This window comes from Nylanderia fulva, unplaced genomic scaffold, assembly GCF_048542155.1.
Source record: "Nylanderia fulva isolate GAGA-0341 unplaced genomic scaffold, ASM4854215v1 Scaffold4, whole genome shotgun sequence".
Classification (NCBI taxonomy): Eukaryota; Metazoa; Arthropoda; class Insecta; order Hymenoptera; family Formicidae; genus Nylanderia; species Nylanderia fulva.
This window is the reverse complement of record NW_028190476.1, coordinates 7,355,097-7,371,055: the sequence shown is the minus strand read 5'-3', so window position 1 is coordinate 7,371,055 and position 15,959 is coordinate 7,355,097. Positions and strand designations below refer to the sequence as shown.

Genomic DNA, 15,959 nt, shown 5'->3' with positions numbered 1-15,959 from the left:
CTCCAAATTAACTCCTTCGATGAATAAGCCTTCTCTCACACTTTTCTTAGTACATAAGTTGCGCGTATAACGCTAATTCCTGTCGCACTTGAACAATTATAATGCGATGCCACCTCGTCTCGCCATTATAGGAAAGGATCTCTCGCTGTCTTTATTGTAAGATATAGATATATGTTAAATCAATGATACCGGGCTTGCGCTGCGTTAAACCCCCCTAACGTCGCATAAGGTTTGGGACTGTGCCATCCCCGCCAACGGGGTAGCGAAGCCGGGTAGTCGACGCTACCCCTCTACTATCTTCTGTCGCTTTTATCCCTCCTTTCTTCCCCACCGTACTCCACCGACCTATATATGTATATATATATATATATATGTACAGGGTGTCCCGTTTTAACTTACACAATAAAATATTTTGATGTGTAATTTTAGAAAAAAAAGATTTGACCTTGAACAGTCATTTGGAGGTGACTTTCAATTTTTTAAGAGAAACCTACTGTTTTTCATTGCAGATTCTTGTAGCTTATTTTGTCTCGAGAACTTTCCAAAAGATATTTTTCTCTTAAATATTTTTTGAGTTATATAACTTGACAATTTTTTATGTCAAAAAATTATTGACTTCGATAACTCAGAGTAGTTGAAAGAAAAATATACTTTATTATATTTTGGAAAGCTCTCAAGATAAGCTACAAGAATACGCAATGAAAAATAATAGTTTCCGCTTAAGAAATTAAAAAGGTGACCTTTAAACGACTATCCAAGGTCAAATATCTTACGTTTCTCTCGAAGTCATATTTTTTTCTAAAATAACGTAACATCAAAATAATTGACTGAAAATTAAAATAAAACACCCTGTATATACACTTTTCCCTCCCTCTCGCCCTTTCCATCTTTCAATACACGCGAATACTCCGAAAGCTTTACAAAACGAATCACAATGGCCGAGGAAGCCTTTCAACAAGTTTCGATTCCAATCTCGAGGGGTTGGCTGTGTGACGTCATCAAAGCATAAATTAAGACATGTACATATCCTTGTAATTTTTCCCAGCGAAAACAACGAAAGGATGCGCACTTTTCCCACTTCCGCTTCCGTTCCTACCTACCTACCTACCCTCCGGAATAAACGTACTTTCGAAGCGCGCGAGAGCCGCCTCATAGCCGTAGCGAGAACCGCGCATGCGCGCGCCGCGAGTGGGGGAGATAGGGGCGCCACGCGCGCGTGGTGGGGAGTGGCGGTAACCATGGCGACGCGCAGCGGCGGCTAGCGGCGACGGACGGAGATGACAGACAGAGTGGCGCGACGCGCAGCGTGATACTACGTCGCCGCGACGCGCGTTTCTGCGAGATTTTTTACGTCACCGTTTGGGGTGGCCTCGTCGAAGAAATTTCGCGAAATCGTGCGTCGATCCCGATATCGCTCCCATCCCTTTATTTCGCTTGATCAAAAAACAAGTACACACATATATATATATCCATATATATATATATATATATATATATATATATACATATATATCTCCCCGAAGAAGCCCCGCAGTCTCTCCTTTCCCGCCGCTTCCACCCTTTCCTTCTCCCTCTACGGGGTCGCCACCCCTTCTCTCTCGTCTTCCATTCTTTCTGGTTCTCTGCGCGTTACGGCGTGAACTATACCGAATTCGGTACGGAATCGTATCGGGGTAGTATAATAGTGGAGTGCGAATATATAAAATCGACGTGTGTGTCGGGGTCGCGATCTTAAAGAGGGTTGAATACGTAATATGCCGCAATAATTCGGTAAGCGCGATGAAATCATGTGGTCGCGCTCGGCTCCGGAGGAGGCAGTGACATTTATTTATACGGACGCACATATACGTGTTCCGGAACGTAGTTACTACACCTAGCCCGGAACGCCGCCGCCTTCCTCATCCTTTCCGCCCTCTGTTGAAATGATCGACTCGACGGACGGGCGATCCGTCGTCGTGGCGTGGACGAGCGATATCGTCGGGGAAAATGGAGAGACGTCGAGGATGAAGATCGAGGAGTCCTTATTTCGTCGCTGTGTGTGAGACCCGGAACCTTTTCGCGATATACATATATATATATATATATATATATATATGTATACATATATATAGATATATAGATATATCTGGTACACATGAGCGAGTGACAGGTTTTGGGAGAGAATTTTCCTACTGCAGTTCGCGATATTATAGTGATAATAGGATAGATAGATAGAGAGAGAAAGAGAGAGAGCGAGAGAGAGAGAGAGAGAGGACTAGATGCGCCTGAGATCGATCCGGAGGAAGAACGAGAGAGGAAGAAATCGCGGACGCTTCTTAGGCGACGACCTATGGACGATGCGCGAAGATCATCATTAAATCGACGGGTGTCGGAGCCGGTACCTGGTCGCTGCTCCCCGATTCGACTCATCGATCGCCAATCGCGCGAGATTATCGCGAGGAAAGGGGCTTTACTACGCAGAACCCCCCGAGAAAGAGGGAGAAGGAGAGGGAGAGAGAGGAATTTGAGAAATATAATTGTCGAGAGCTGTTGAAATATATAATAATGTTCCTGCGCATCGACGACAAGCTACTACGCTTCGGGATACTACTTCTGTTGTGGATAGGCTCGAGCTGTCAGCAGGAGGAGGACATACCTCACAATGAGTAAGTATCAGTCCCAAAAGTAGCAAACTTACGTCATTAAACGTCAAAGTGACGTCAGAATGACGAACGCTTGCTTTAAATGATTCCTCATAAGCCTCATAGCGATTGAGGGACAGTAAAAGGGTATGAAGAGTATCCGGCAGAGACCTTCGTCGTCAAAATGACGTTTAATGACGTCAAAATGACGAATATTTTGTTTTAAATGATTCCTCATAATCCTTATAGCGATTTAGGGACGATAAGAGGGTATAACGAATATTTGGTAGAAACCTTCGTCGTCAAAATGACGTCAAAATGACAAACACTTGCTTTAAATGATTTCTCATAATCCTCATAGCGATTTAGGGATGATAACAGGGTATGAAGATTATTTGGCAGAGATCTTCGTTGTCAAAATGACGTTTAATAACGTCAAAATGACAAACATCTGTTTTAAATGATTCCTCATGATCCTCATAGCGATTTAAGGACGATAAAAGGGTATGAAGAATATTTGGCAGAAACCTTCGTCGTCAAAATGATGTTTAACGACGTCAAAATGACAAACGCTTGTTTTAAATGATTCCTCATGATCCTCATAGCGATTTAGGGACGATAAAAGGGTATGAGGAATATTTGGCAGAAACCTTCGTCGTCAAAATGATGTTTAACGACGTCAAAATGACAAACGCTTGTTTTAAAATGATTCCTCATAATCCTCATTGCGATTGAGGGACAATTTAGAGGGTATGAAGAGTGTCCGGCAGAGACCTTCGTCGGACTCGGACATCGATGACGCATATAGGGGCCTGAAAGAGAAAAAGGGAACCAGGGAGCGAGAGAGGAAGGGAGTTAGAGTGGTGGGGTGGTGGCGCGATGTGGATATGTGAGCGATCGGACGGATGGGGTGCATAAAGCTCGACGAGCAAAACTCGATAGGGAGTAGAAGGTGCGCGAGGGCAAAGGGCGAGCGGGTAGATGAAGGCGAGAACGAGCATGCGGTAACAGGGTGGGGAAATAAAGGAGCGCGCGCGAAAGGGTGGGAAGGAGGGCAGGTAAAAAGAGAGGGATGAGGGCGATGAGGGACGAGAAACGCGTTGCTCTCTCTCTCAAGAAAGACGAATATGTAGGATCGAGAAGGGGAGAACGAGGTGGCAAAGTGAGAAAAATAAAAAGAATATAAGCGGAAAAGTCTAAAAAAAATAAGAGGATAGGTAATATATGAGGAAATATAGGGAGAAATAAGAAGAGGCGACTATATATTTGAAAAGCGTGAAAGAAAGCAAAGAGTAAAAATGGAAATAAGGAAGAGCGTGAGACATGAATAAATAGAAAAAGAAAAAATTAAGCATGAAAAGAATCAAATGTAAAATATTTAAAAAAATTTTTTAATTTTATTTTTTAGTCTAAAAAAAAAGACAGTTGAAGATCAGCAAACAAATGGCAAATGTGCAAATCAAATGTGTTTATATATTTTTTTAATTACAAGAGATCCATTATACTTGATGTACTTCTAACTACTTTAATTTTTATTATAATTAATTTGTAAAGTATAAATTTTATACATGGATAATATCTCATATTGATTCATTATCTCAAGGATTTTTTCATATGTATCACAGTTTTAATAAAGATGTGCAAAAACATACAGTATTTTCCATAAGTGTTTGGAAACACTTTACATTTTACAGTTAAACAATCGCATGGCAGGGATCTGTCATAAATAAAAATGTTATTTAAATATTTTACGATTTATTGATACAAAAAATCTACACAGATTGTTTAACTGTAAAATGTAAGGTGTTTCCAAACTTTGGAGGGTACTGTTTATTTAATGCAATTATGAGTAATATTTTATTAATGACTTTTATTAATTAGAGTATAAATCAATGTCATAAGTTTAATAAAGTTAATAGAGAAATCTTAATTATTTATTTTATATTTTATTTGCAAATGATTTCATTTTTTACTGAATATGCATGTATTTGAAATATAATATTGTATTATTAAAATTGTTGCAGAGTGAAAAACTGGGCCTTAAAGTTTGGAGTGGATTTATGGGAGTTTGGGAAACAAGTAACTAAAATGAATGAGATACAAAGGGTAAGATATTATATTATACTTAACTAGACTTAATATTTAATTAATTGTACACATACATTCAGTATTATAATATTACATTCATAATTATAATAAATGTAATTTAATGACATGCATACGCATTTAGTGTTATATTAGGTCTGTTCTTTTCAGCTGAACTGGCTACACTAGTTCAAAGGTTATCTTTTTCCTTTCAATGTCGAGCAAAAAAGATGACCTCTGAACTAGTGTAGCCAGTTCAGCTGTGAAAAAAACCTAATATTACATTTGATTCAATATTACATTCAAAATTATAACAAATATGTCCATTAAACAAATCATATGAAGATATTGTTATTATATACACAAAGGTTTATATATATATTTGGATAACATGTAAGAGAATATATATGAATCATATTTTATAATTCTTTCGCAAAGTCACTCTCTTTAATAAAAAAAATTCTTATAGTTTTATTTCTTATGCACTGATGTTTCTTACTTGACATTTAGAAATACCATGAGGTGGATGCAGATGTCAGAAAAAGAGATGGTCTTGTTCTTGTTCGGGAAATGGCCATGGAAGTGAAAAATATGATTGACTTTAAAATGAATGCTGTAATGGTACGTAATTAATAGATATCTTTTTTTCCTTGTGCTTCAATTTTATATCTTTATTTATTAAATTAGATATCTGTATATTAAATTAGATATCTATATATTAAATTAGATTTAATACTATATAAAAACTGTCTTGATGAAAATTAGATAGTGTTCTTTTTTTCTGTAATATTTAAAAATTCACTGTGAGTTATCAAAAATGAGAGAATTTCCACGACTCAACAAAACGAAATTATATAATATGAATAAATATGAATAATATGGCTGCTACACAATTTATATATTATATATTGTAGTGAATATGTAAGTGAACAGAAAGAGTAGACTCACCAAGGGAACCTCGCAAACTCAAAAATGTTGATAAAACTTTATACACATATAGGAGAGATAAATAGATCAATTTAGAAATTTTTTAATGCGGCTCAAAATGATTCTAAGAGATGAAATCACCCCTTACATATAAAACTGCTTGTTGTTTTTCTTGTTGACTATTTAAATAATAATGTAAATGTATTTAATATTACACAAAACTTTGTCAGATTCTGTTGGTAAATCTTATGAACACTCCATATTGTAAAATATAATAAAAAATAATAAATTAATAATATAATAGAGCTTCACAGGCAAAAGTCTATTTTTAAAAAACCTGCATGCAAAAACATACATATTTTTATAGAGATACAATATAATTACTCTACAATATAATTAATGTTATAATATCATTAATTGAATAAATTCTGACATTCCGAACGTCAATTGAATTGATTTTTTAATGAAACTGTTACATTTGTGATTAAATAGAAATGCAAATAAAATGTATATAATCTATTTGTAACACATAATCTGTACATTTACAGAGATTGGTCGAGAGCGCCGAGCAAGCCGCGGTGTCGATGCCAAAAGAAGGGAATGTATCGCCTAAATATTATGCTTCACATCGGCTTAATAACTTTGTTAGTGACGGAAAGGCCGGCTCGCAAGAAATGTTCCTCACTGTAAATCGTCATTTTGACCATTTAGCAGTGAACGTTAGTTTGTCTGCCGTGCTTTTGCCAAGTGGAGTTAAAGACAGCGGTGAGTATTGTAATAGAGTTTTTATTTTACAGTATAAAATAAATAAACCGAAAATACAAATTATTAACAAAAAATGCAAGAACAACGGAGAGAAAGACTTTTATATAATTATAGAAATTTTTATATATTTTATAAAGTCTGATAACGAATTTGAAACTCGCACTACTTTGCATTAATATATGTTAAAATTTACTAATATGTATATAAAAAAATAATAGAATAAGAAAATATAAAAATAAATAAATATAAAATTTAAATACATTGTAAAGAATTAAATTCAATATGATATATATTGTCAAATTATATATTTAATAGAATATATATTGTTTTATCATTATAACATATTATGATGCATATTACTTTAAAGCTATTTTATTGTTGTTTATAAAAGTCGCTTCATCATTGAATATAATTTTATTAAATATATAACATATACTTTATAACATTATTCTTCACTTGATTGGATTATTTCATGGTCATTTCAAATAAGTCTGTTGAATTTGCTTTCATGTACTAAATATAATTAACATAAATCTATTGTTCCAATTGAAGAAACAAAATAACTTCAATAATCTTAAAAAAAATATAAAAAAATAAAATTGTATTATTAAGTTTACATAAAATTAATTTAATAAAGGAAAATATTTCATTTTCTTTTTACCTGTTTTATTACGTATCAGTCGTTATTTTTGTAACTGCTACAATTTAAATTTAAATAAAAAAATATTAATAAAACAAGTGTCGATTAGTAATTGAAGAAAATAATTTAGCTTAATTATTTTTATTATAAAAAATGATCGTTTATTTGCAGAACGTGATGTTGCTGCGGGCATTCAATGGAGCGAATATTTAGATCTCTTGTTTGTTAATAATTATGAGAGCGATCCTACACTATCATGGCAATATTATGGATCGACGACAGGATTTCTACGTCGTTTTCCAGGTATTTATAATTATCATAATTTTATAATTTTTTAATACAAATTTTATTAATTTTGTCTAAGATATATTAAACAATATATTAAACTATTTATATTGTTTAATATATTTTATATATTAAACAATAATAAAATAATATAATAATAATAATATAATAATATAATATTATATTAAATATATTTTAATATGATGTTGCCTTTTACAATATGTAGTTATTTTCATAAATTCTATTTTATTATTTAGATAAGTTCTGGAAAAATGACATGAAAATATAATAAGATATATAATATAATAAGATCATTTTTATTACAGCGATATCGTGGCCGCCGATGGAAGCTACATTCGGAAGGTCCAAGTCCTCGCACCATCGCTCTGTTCGCGACATATACGACTTTAAAATGCTGAATTGGTTTATCGGGGCGGCGAATAGCCCAAGGGATCTAGCAATATTGATCGACAGTGCGACTTATTCATCCGATAAGAATCGGCGATTAACAATAGCCACAACGAAGGTCATTCTGGACACCCTAGGACCGAACGATTACGTCAACGTATATCGTTACGGTGAAAACGCCGAGGAGATCGTGCAATGTTTCAAGGACAGCTTGGTGCAGGCTTCGCCGGAGAATATTCACGAGATGAAGGTCGCATTGGGCTCGGTGAAACACGAGGATCCAGCGACCAACATCTCAGCTGCGCTCAGCACTGCCTTCGAGATCCTGCAGAAATATAACCGGACCGGCCAGGGGAGCCAGTGCAATCAGGCCATTATGTTGATCACTTCCGACACCAGCAGCCCGCCTATGGAAGTCATAAAACGTTACAATTGGCCGCACATGCCTGTTCGCATCTTCACTTATCTCATCGGCGGTGATAAGAGTCCCGAACTCCGAAATACGGCTTGCACCAATAAGGGTAACGTTATTTCGGCTGATAACTTGCAAATATACAGGGTGTTTACTTAGACAAAATAAAATAAAACAGATTGTATACAGAGTATCTGATAAAAATTGTAAAATCCCACTGTTATGCAGTTGTTAGGCAGGAATAGCCTTGGAAATTTATCCAAATATTTTGTAAACACCCAGTATATTATAAATGAACTATAAATAGATATTCGAAATATATAATTAATTGTGTTTTATTAAATCTATCTATGTAAAAGTTAAGAGAAATTAGGAAAAGGTATATATATAGGAATTAAGAGAAAAAAATTAATGTCTCGTTAAATATCTGAAGAAAATAAACTTTTATAAATATTTTATATCCAACAATAATGACCTCATAGGATTTTATGCGAGAATAACAAACGTGGACGAAATCCATGATAAAGTCTTTGAGTACGTGAAGGTTCTAGCGCGGCCTATGGTACTTTATCAGCATGATCATCCTCTCCACTGGAGTCCTGCTTATATAGGTGGAAAGGTAAGCCATTTAATTCACGTTATTAATAAGTTGTCATAAAATTATTATGTCAATTTATCATATTAATTAATATTAACATTTTCGCGAAATATTCTTTGTAAATATTAATATTTTCTTGATATCACATGTGATAATCTATATGACATTTTACAATAATAACGATTGGTTTTCAGAGTAGTATGTATGGCAAAGAAAATCGCGGTCAACTAATGACGTCTGTGACAGCTCCAATCTTAGATCGCCGAAATTATACGGTAATTATCTAAAAATAATGGGTCTTGTTTTAATGTTGCATCAACGTTACTTTAATATTTTATTATTAAAGTTAAAATATTTATTCATTCATAATCTTACTCAGGTAGCAAATGCACGCCAGAAGACGTCAAAATGACATTATTTGACATCAAAACGACCCAAGTAGCAAGCATACGTCATTTTGACATTTAATGACGTCAGTTTGCTACTTGGGGACGTGCATTCGCTATCTAGGTTGCCTTGCAATTCAATTTACATGTTACTTTATTGTATGATTATCGTTTTTAAGGTAAAAACAGCCAATTTATTGGGTATCGTTGGTACTGACGTACCTGTTGAGGAGATTCAGAAACTCGTGCCGCCTTACAAGGTACAGATTAATACTTTATTTCATAAGTCAAATTTGATTGCATCAGCTAGCTTGATCAAACTTGATTCTTTCTTTGTAAAATTAGAATTTCTCACATTTTCTTATCCATAATATAAATATAGAAAAAAGATGTATTTAATAAAAGTTAGAAGATTGATATAATTAACTTTAATTATACAAGTTATTTTTTTCTTGGTTTGATTATTATTTTTAATGTACGGTATTTTAATTACAGTTAGGAGTTAATGGATATTCATTTATTGTTGACAATAATGGCAGAGTTCTGTATCATCCTGATTTGCGGCCTCTCGTAAGTATTAATATTATTATAATAACAAATATATAATATTACCGAAATTTTTTTATTTCAAAAATTTTTAACTAGTAATGATTGGCTTATTTTCATATCTTGGCATACATTACTTTGCACATATAATGCTTAATTGTTTTAAAAGTAATTCTTGATTTCAACAATAAAAGCTTGTACAGACTAAATCTTTAGTTTTTTGTCTATATTTTTTGCAAAAATATATCATGATATTATAATCAATAAATTTTTGTTTTATATGCAGCCTGGAAATATAGAAGTAAGTAATGAAAATCATATAAACATAATAATACATATAAAAAAATTATTATATTTATATTCCAAAATTATTGGAGATTACATTTTATTTGAATATATGAAAATTTTGAAGAAATATATATATATTTTTTTCAGTATGAAGAAACGCTGAAGCCTTCATATATAAGTGTGGATTTATCGGAAGTTGAACTCGCAGAATATGATGGCCCTTCGACCCCTCCAAACAATTCTCTCCTCCTCGATGTAAGTTCGATATATGCGTAATGCGTGTTTCGATTATTTTATTGTTATTTATAATGTATACTAATAAGTGTGATATTATTCTTTTTTAGTTGAGACGTGATATGATCGATCAAAAAGAAGGAGAGACAGATTTTACAATCAAAATTCATTATGACAATATGGTAAGACTTGAAAGATTGATAATTAAATAACTATTGCGAAAAGATTACACCTCTAACTTATCACTTTGACTTTCACGTATTTTTTCAATCATACATCTTGCAGAGTTTTAAAATTTCTGAAATATATTATTTAAAAATTTTTAACTTATAAATAAAATGTAAAATTAATCAGCACTCTGTATTTCGATTATAATAAAAGTAAATAATATAATAATAATATATAATAAAAGTAAAAAATAAAAATGATTGATGAGGTGTAATTTTTTCATAATTACCGAAATTATCTGGGATATTACGAAATATAAACTTGTATTTGACTATACAATATATATTCATATTGCTTTGCAGAAGAGAGTTACGATTAGACGGCACAATTATTTTTACACGCCGATCGAAGGTACTCCATTTTCTTTAGGCCTAGCTTTACCAGAAGGGTACGGCATGTCCGAATTGCGTGCCGAGCACGAAATCAAACTCGCTATTGTAAATGGTAAGTTTTCCACTAATATTTTAGAGTATCAAATAGTAGGAAATAAATTAAGATCTTTATTATTATTATTATTATTATTATTACAGTAACAGAGTATTTCAAAGGGGGCAACTGGAAAGTGCATCCCGATTGGGTCTACTGCGAATATAATTCGGCTTCCGATAAGTTCTTTTCTTCTCCCGAGGAACGCGTCTTGCATTTTCTAGCACGAACGCGTAGACCGGGTTGGAAGTGGATGTCCTTGAGAGCAAGGAGTCCTAGCTCGCACCATAAGCAAGCGAGCAAGACGGATAAAGATGCTTATTATTGTAAGTATTTGCATATTAATAATTTATTATCTTTAAATCATGTAGTTCAAGATGATTTTGAGAAAATAAATAAATATTAAACTAAGACGAGCAAAAATAGTAATTATTTACATTAGGGCCGATATATATAAGATCATTGAAATCTATTGAGGCTCTAATGCAAATTATTGTCATAAAAATAATACAATATTGCAAATAAAATTTTCTAATTTTAATAAAAACAATAATTCTAATTTTAAGGAGCCTTAATAAAATAAATAAATAATTTTTATTAATAAAATAATTTGATTTTTCGTTGAATTAAGACGATACTGTCATATTTTCCAGGTGATAAGAAACTAGTGCAATCCCTAGTCATGGATGCTCTAGTGACAGATGGGTTTGATAAGAGGGAAGGACAAAGGATGCACAAGGAGGAAAATGAAAAGTAAGTTCTCGGTCGGTAGTAAGCAAGAATGCACGTCTGTCTCTTACTCTCACCCGTTTCACACCAATATTGCAAATTGCGATCGAGCACAGCAATGCACAAGCACGCGGTTCATTACCACGCACCGTATATAATGCCGGTTATTTTTGCAAATTATTATTCACCTGCCACTCTGCGCCTTGATTATATATAGCCCGTGATATACGTCCTGGTTTGCACATAATTGTTTTGCAAGGTGTAGAAATAAACTTAAAAAGAAAGATGCAACCTATTCCTCTAGTGTCAATAGACGGATAAAGTTTCTGACAATCGCTGAACATTGTTCAGAACTCTTTGTCAAGTCTGTATACGGATATATATAAAAGAGAGAAGTGCTTTGTATATTCATATATATACGCATAATAAGATATCAAAGGTGATAAAGATTGTTCGCACGTTATATTTTTATATATATATATAAAAAAGAGAGATCAGTGTGATCAGTTATCACTACTCGAAGTAATATGCGAAATGTACTTTGAGCAACACCGTCCAACATTTCATTTTACAATATTATCTTTTATTGCATATTTTTATTACATTTTATTATTGTGTGTCTCCATCGCTAGCCCTATTGCCATACTGATGGCTCTGCTGCACAGGTAATCCATTATGCACAATTATTTGTCTAACATGTTAAACACATTTATCAATAATGCACGGTAACACTCACTTTTTTAATGGCCATTTATTGGTTGAAATGTGTTTATTATTTTTGATGGACAAAAAATAGAATCGCAATTGTTTTTAGCAATTTTTGTTATATAAATGTAACAAATCTGTTTTTGTGTATAATAAGAAAATATACCAAGTTGTACGTGTTCTGGTGATAATATAGCTTTTGTATGTATGTGTGTACATACATAGGTACATATACATATATATATACATAAATAAAAGCTATACTATACTAAAACTGATGGTACAATCGAAAAGATCCTGATTTTTTATGAAGAAATATAATCAAATCACACAAGAAATTTAAAAAACATATTATATACTGTGACTATATATATATATATATATATATATATATATATATATATATATATACATACTATATAATAATATATACATATATAAACCAAAATTAAATCGGGACCAAATTTGAAGAGACTATTATATCCAATTTTTCATTTTAAATATTCCAATAAAATATTTGATATATATAATTAAAGGATATCAGGAAAAAACTTTAATATGTTGATGATTGTACGCGTATAAGTGTTAGTTGTGGGAGATTTCATTTTAATCAAATAATTGGAGACACCCGCAAATAAAATTATAAATCTGAACATTAAATAGTTGTAATATAAAGAAATAATAATCTTTGATCATTGACTATAGTCGTTAAACGAGCTAAAAGGAACGTTTGGCAGCCGTCGACTATAGTCTTTTTATTTTCGGAAAGATTCTGCTGTGGAAAAAAAATAAGTGAACCGAAAAAATCAATGGAAATTTGTTTAATAAATAATTCAATTTTATTAACTATAAATTCTTATTGATTTTTTTTACAATTTATTTATTTTTTTTACACAATTAGTCCGAAACAAAATAAGAACAAGCAAAGCGATTATCTCCGAATTATTCATAAATATAATAAGTATAGACGATTTTGAATTAAAAGAATGAAGAGAAAAAGTTTTAGTGAATATAGCCTTTTTCTCTATATATTCTCATCCAGAGTCAAATTAATTAATTAAGGTTCCTTATTGCAACTATTGAATTATAATTTCAGAAACGAGAAATATAAGATTTTTTCTTGAAAACATATCAAAATAAAATTTTTGAATGCAATTATTTGCATGTTTGAGAATATTAATTAATTCATAAAACACACTAAAATGTTCTTTGAATTATGAATTAATAAATAGCTATAAATCTCGATCAATTGTTATAAATTTTTTTTCTGAAAATGGACATATACAGATAATATATTTATTAATACAGGATAATGAAAATGAAGATTTTGACGTATTTTATTAATTTATATTATTGCATATGAATAATAACAAAAAAAATTTATTTTTTAAGAAAAAAATTTATATGATTTCTCGTTTTTAATATCATAATTCAATATGACACCAAAAAAAGAGATAAAAAGCCTTAAAGAGATGAAAAAAAAAAATATATATATATATATATATATATATATATATTAAAATATACACATATATATATTTTAAATATTTCGTTCTTTTTTTAATTTACGATTAGAATAAGAGATGTTTAATACCTTACTGTGTGTCTATATTTATTATATTTATTATAAAATCAGTATGCTTATAGAATTTCCTAAGTTTATAGAATTTCATGTTACAATAGATCATTGCCGGAAAATTAAATGTGATTATATGTCAATATCAATACATCGTATTTTCATTAAGAAATCATTTTTTCCGATTTTACCATCATGTATAAGAGACAATCTGTATACAATTTATATTACAATTATTGATGAAGTAATATTTAATATAAACTAAAATATAATATTGCGTACTTTTGCACGTATTTATGTAATAAATATGTCGCTGTCTCCAATTATATTCAGATTAAGCCATTAAATTATGCCAAATATCGAACTTGATAGTTTTACTTAGGAATAAAAAAGTGTCAAATGTATATAGTTCGAATATATCAACAGTTTTGTAATTTTTGTTTTACTGAATTTTTTATTTTAACATCAGCGAGAACTGAGAGTAAATATATTGATAAAAGAAGATCCGGATAATTTTAATTTTGACATATATATTAACAAGATTATCACTCTGAGGTTTTAAACATCACTCATTGTTTATCCAAAAGTTTTTAACAAATAAAGTTTTCTGAAAAGCAAGATTTTAACAAAAACCGGATATGGAAAATTTAATATTAAATTTGTATTCGAATCTTGATTTTCATAAATCTTTGTTAATAATTTTTTAATAATCAATTAGCGACAGAGTTTTAAAACTTTAGGGATTACGCAGGGTGATATGATTGTCACAATATATGTCAAGATTAAAGTCAACAGAACGGGATCTTCATTTATTAAATATTTACTGAATTCTGAAAGAACTGTTAAGGCTTCTGGCTCCTCACCGATCATGTTGGCATTGTGACGTCAGAGAAGACATTCGCTAAAAATTCTTAAATTCGAAATAGAAAGATATTTCGCACTTCAGATGACGTTAACACTCTTAAAATACCTCGAAGACTATCCTCTTACCTTTGTAATCAATCAACAGTTGTAAAATCACTGTAAAATGAGCAAAATACATCATTTTACCTTCAAAATGACGTAATTTGACGGCAAAATGACTACTTTTGCTATCTGGATATAATATCACTCTCATTTTACGATTATTGATTGACTGTCAAAGGAGAATACTCATTTTTGAGATATTTTTAAATGTTTTATCGAAATAAAATTTCTTCTCTTTATTTAAGACATTTCAGCGTATGCCTTTTTCTCGCGTCTGACGTCATAATCTGACACGCGACGAGGACCTGGAAGTTTTAAACGAAAATTACTCCACAAACCACGATCAGAACGATTAGTTTGACTTGCAATTCGGCTTTTGGACGTACAAATAATTGCGTACCGGGATGTGGCAATATTTGTTATATTACCATGGACACTATTTACATGGCTTATTATGTGCATTTGCAGTCAAGGCAAGGGTAGATTTGGCGTCACGAGAAGTTTCATTGCAACCAGAAGTGGACTCCTGCGATGGCACGAGCATCAGCAGCAAACCGACGACAACGTTGACGAACCGTGAGCTTATTTAACAATAAAAAATGTCGAATAAGTAGCTGTAAAAACTGCATGAAACACTATTAAATTAATGGGCGCGTTCGAGCAAAATAAACCGCTTATTGTTAGTGACAATCGAACGTAATTGACTCTTGTAGATCCAACAAATCTGCAATATTTAATATGATATAATGAATGTTGATAAGCAGTTGTTCTGCTGAACGCGATTAATATTTTTAATTATTAGTATAAAAATGTATGAAAAACGACAGATTTTATATGATAAATACTGAATCGTCAAATTTAATTAAACAAGATCGGCTTTTTATAATGATTTGAAAAATACAGGCGATTCGCGGAAAAGCATTCTAGAGCTATGGATTCAACGTGGTATAAACGTGCAGTGGATCAACACTCCATAGAACCAGAAAGTTTCGTCTTCAGCGTACCATTTGATGCGGGTAAATGTAAATTTTAACTACAAAAATAATAATTTTTTTATTAGATAATTCTTGCTTACTATTTGATGAAATTAATAAAACTAAATGTGAATTTAAATTTTTTAAAATTTGGATTTTT

At 31.7% G+C, this 15,959-nt stretch overlaps 1 protein-coding gene across 2 annotated transcripts in view; it reads left to right on the top strand.

Moving 5' to 3' along the window:
• Window positions 1-1,272: 1,272 nt before the first annotated feature.
• The window catches only part of stol (voltage-dependent calcium channel subunit stolid), a 27,450-nt gene continuing 12,763 nt past the window's right edge, over window positions 1,273-15,959 (top strand). Inside the window, exons 1-19 of one of the 2 annotated variants that reach the window (XM_029305942.2) lie at window positions 1,273-2,645; window positions 4,646-4,727; window positions 5,217-5,327; window positions 6,182-6,398; window positions 7,210-7,341; window positions 7,650-8,252; window positions 8,626-8,762; window positions 8,936-9,016; window positions 9,307-9,387; window positions 9,623-9,697; window positions 9,960-9,974; window positions 10,109-10,216; window positions 10,306-10,377; window positions 10,726-10,867; window positions 10,954-11,175; window positions 11,503-11,602; window positions 12,211-12,243; window positions 15,294-15,401; window positions 15,729-15,841. In XM_029305942.2, the coding sequence (XP_029161775.1) occupies window positions 2,545-2,645; window positions 4,646-4,727; window positions 5,217-5,327; window positions 6,182-6,398; window positions 7,210-7,341; window positions 7,650-8,252; window positions 8,626-8,762; window positions 8,936-9,016; window positions 9,307-9,387; window positions 9,623-9,697; window positions 9,960-9,974; window positions 10,109-10,216; window positions 10,306-10,377; window positions 10,726-10,867; window positions 10,954-11,175; window positions 11,503-11,602; window positions 12,211-12,243; window positions 15,294-15,401; window positions 15,729-15,841 (2,533 nt within the window). In that variant the 5' untranslated portion in view covers window positions 1,273-2,544. The remainder of the gene's footprint in view (window positions 2,646-4,645; window positions 4,728-5,216; window positions 5,328-6,181; window positions 6,399-7,209; window positions 7,342-7,649; window positions 8,253-8,625; window positions 8,763-8,935; window positions 9,017-9,306; window positions 9,388-9,622; window positions 9,698-9,959; window positions 9,975-10,108; window positions 10,217-10,305; window positions 10,378-10,725; window positions 10,868-10,953; window positions 11,176-11,502; window positions 11,603-12,210; window positions 12,244-15,293; window positions 15,402-15,728; window positions 15,842-15,959) is intronic. The other variant, XM_029305943.2, reaches the window with a different exon arrangement.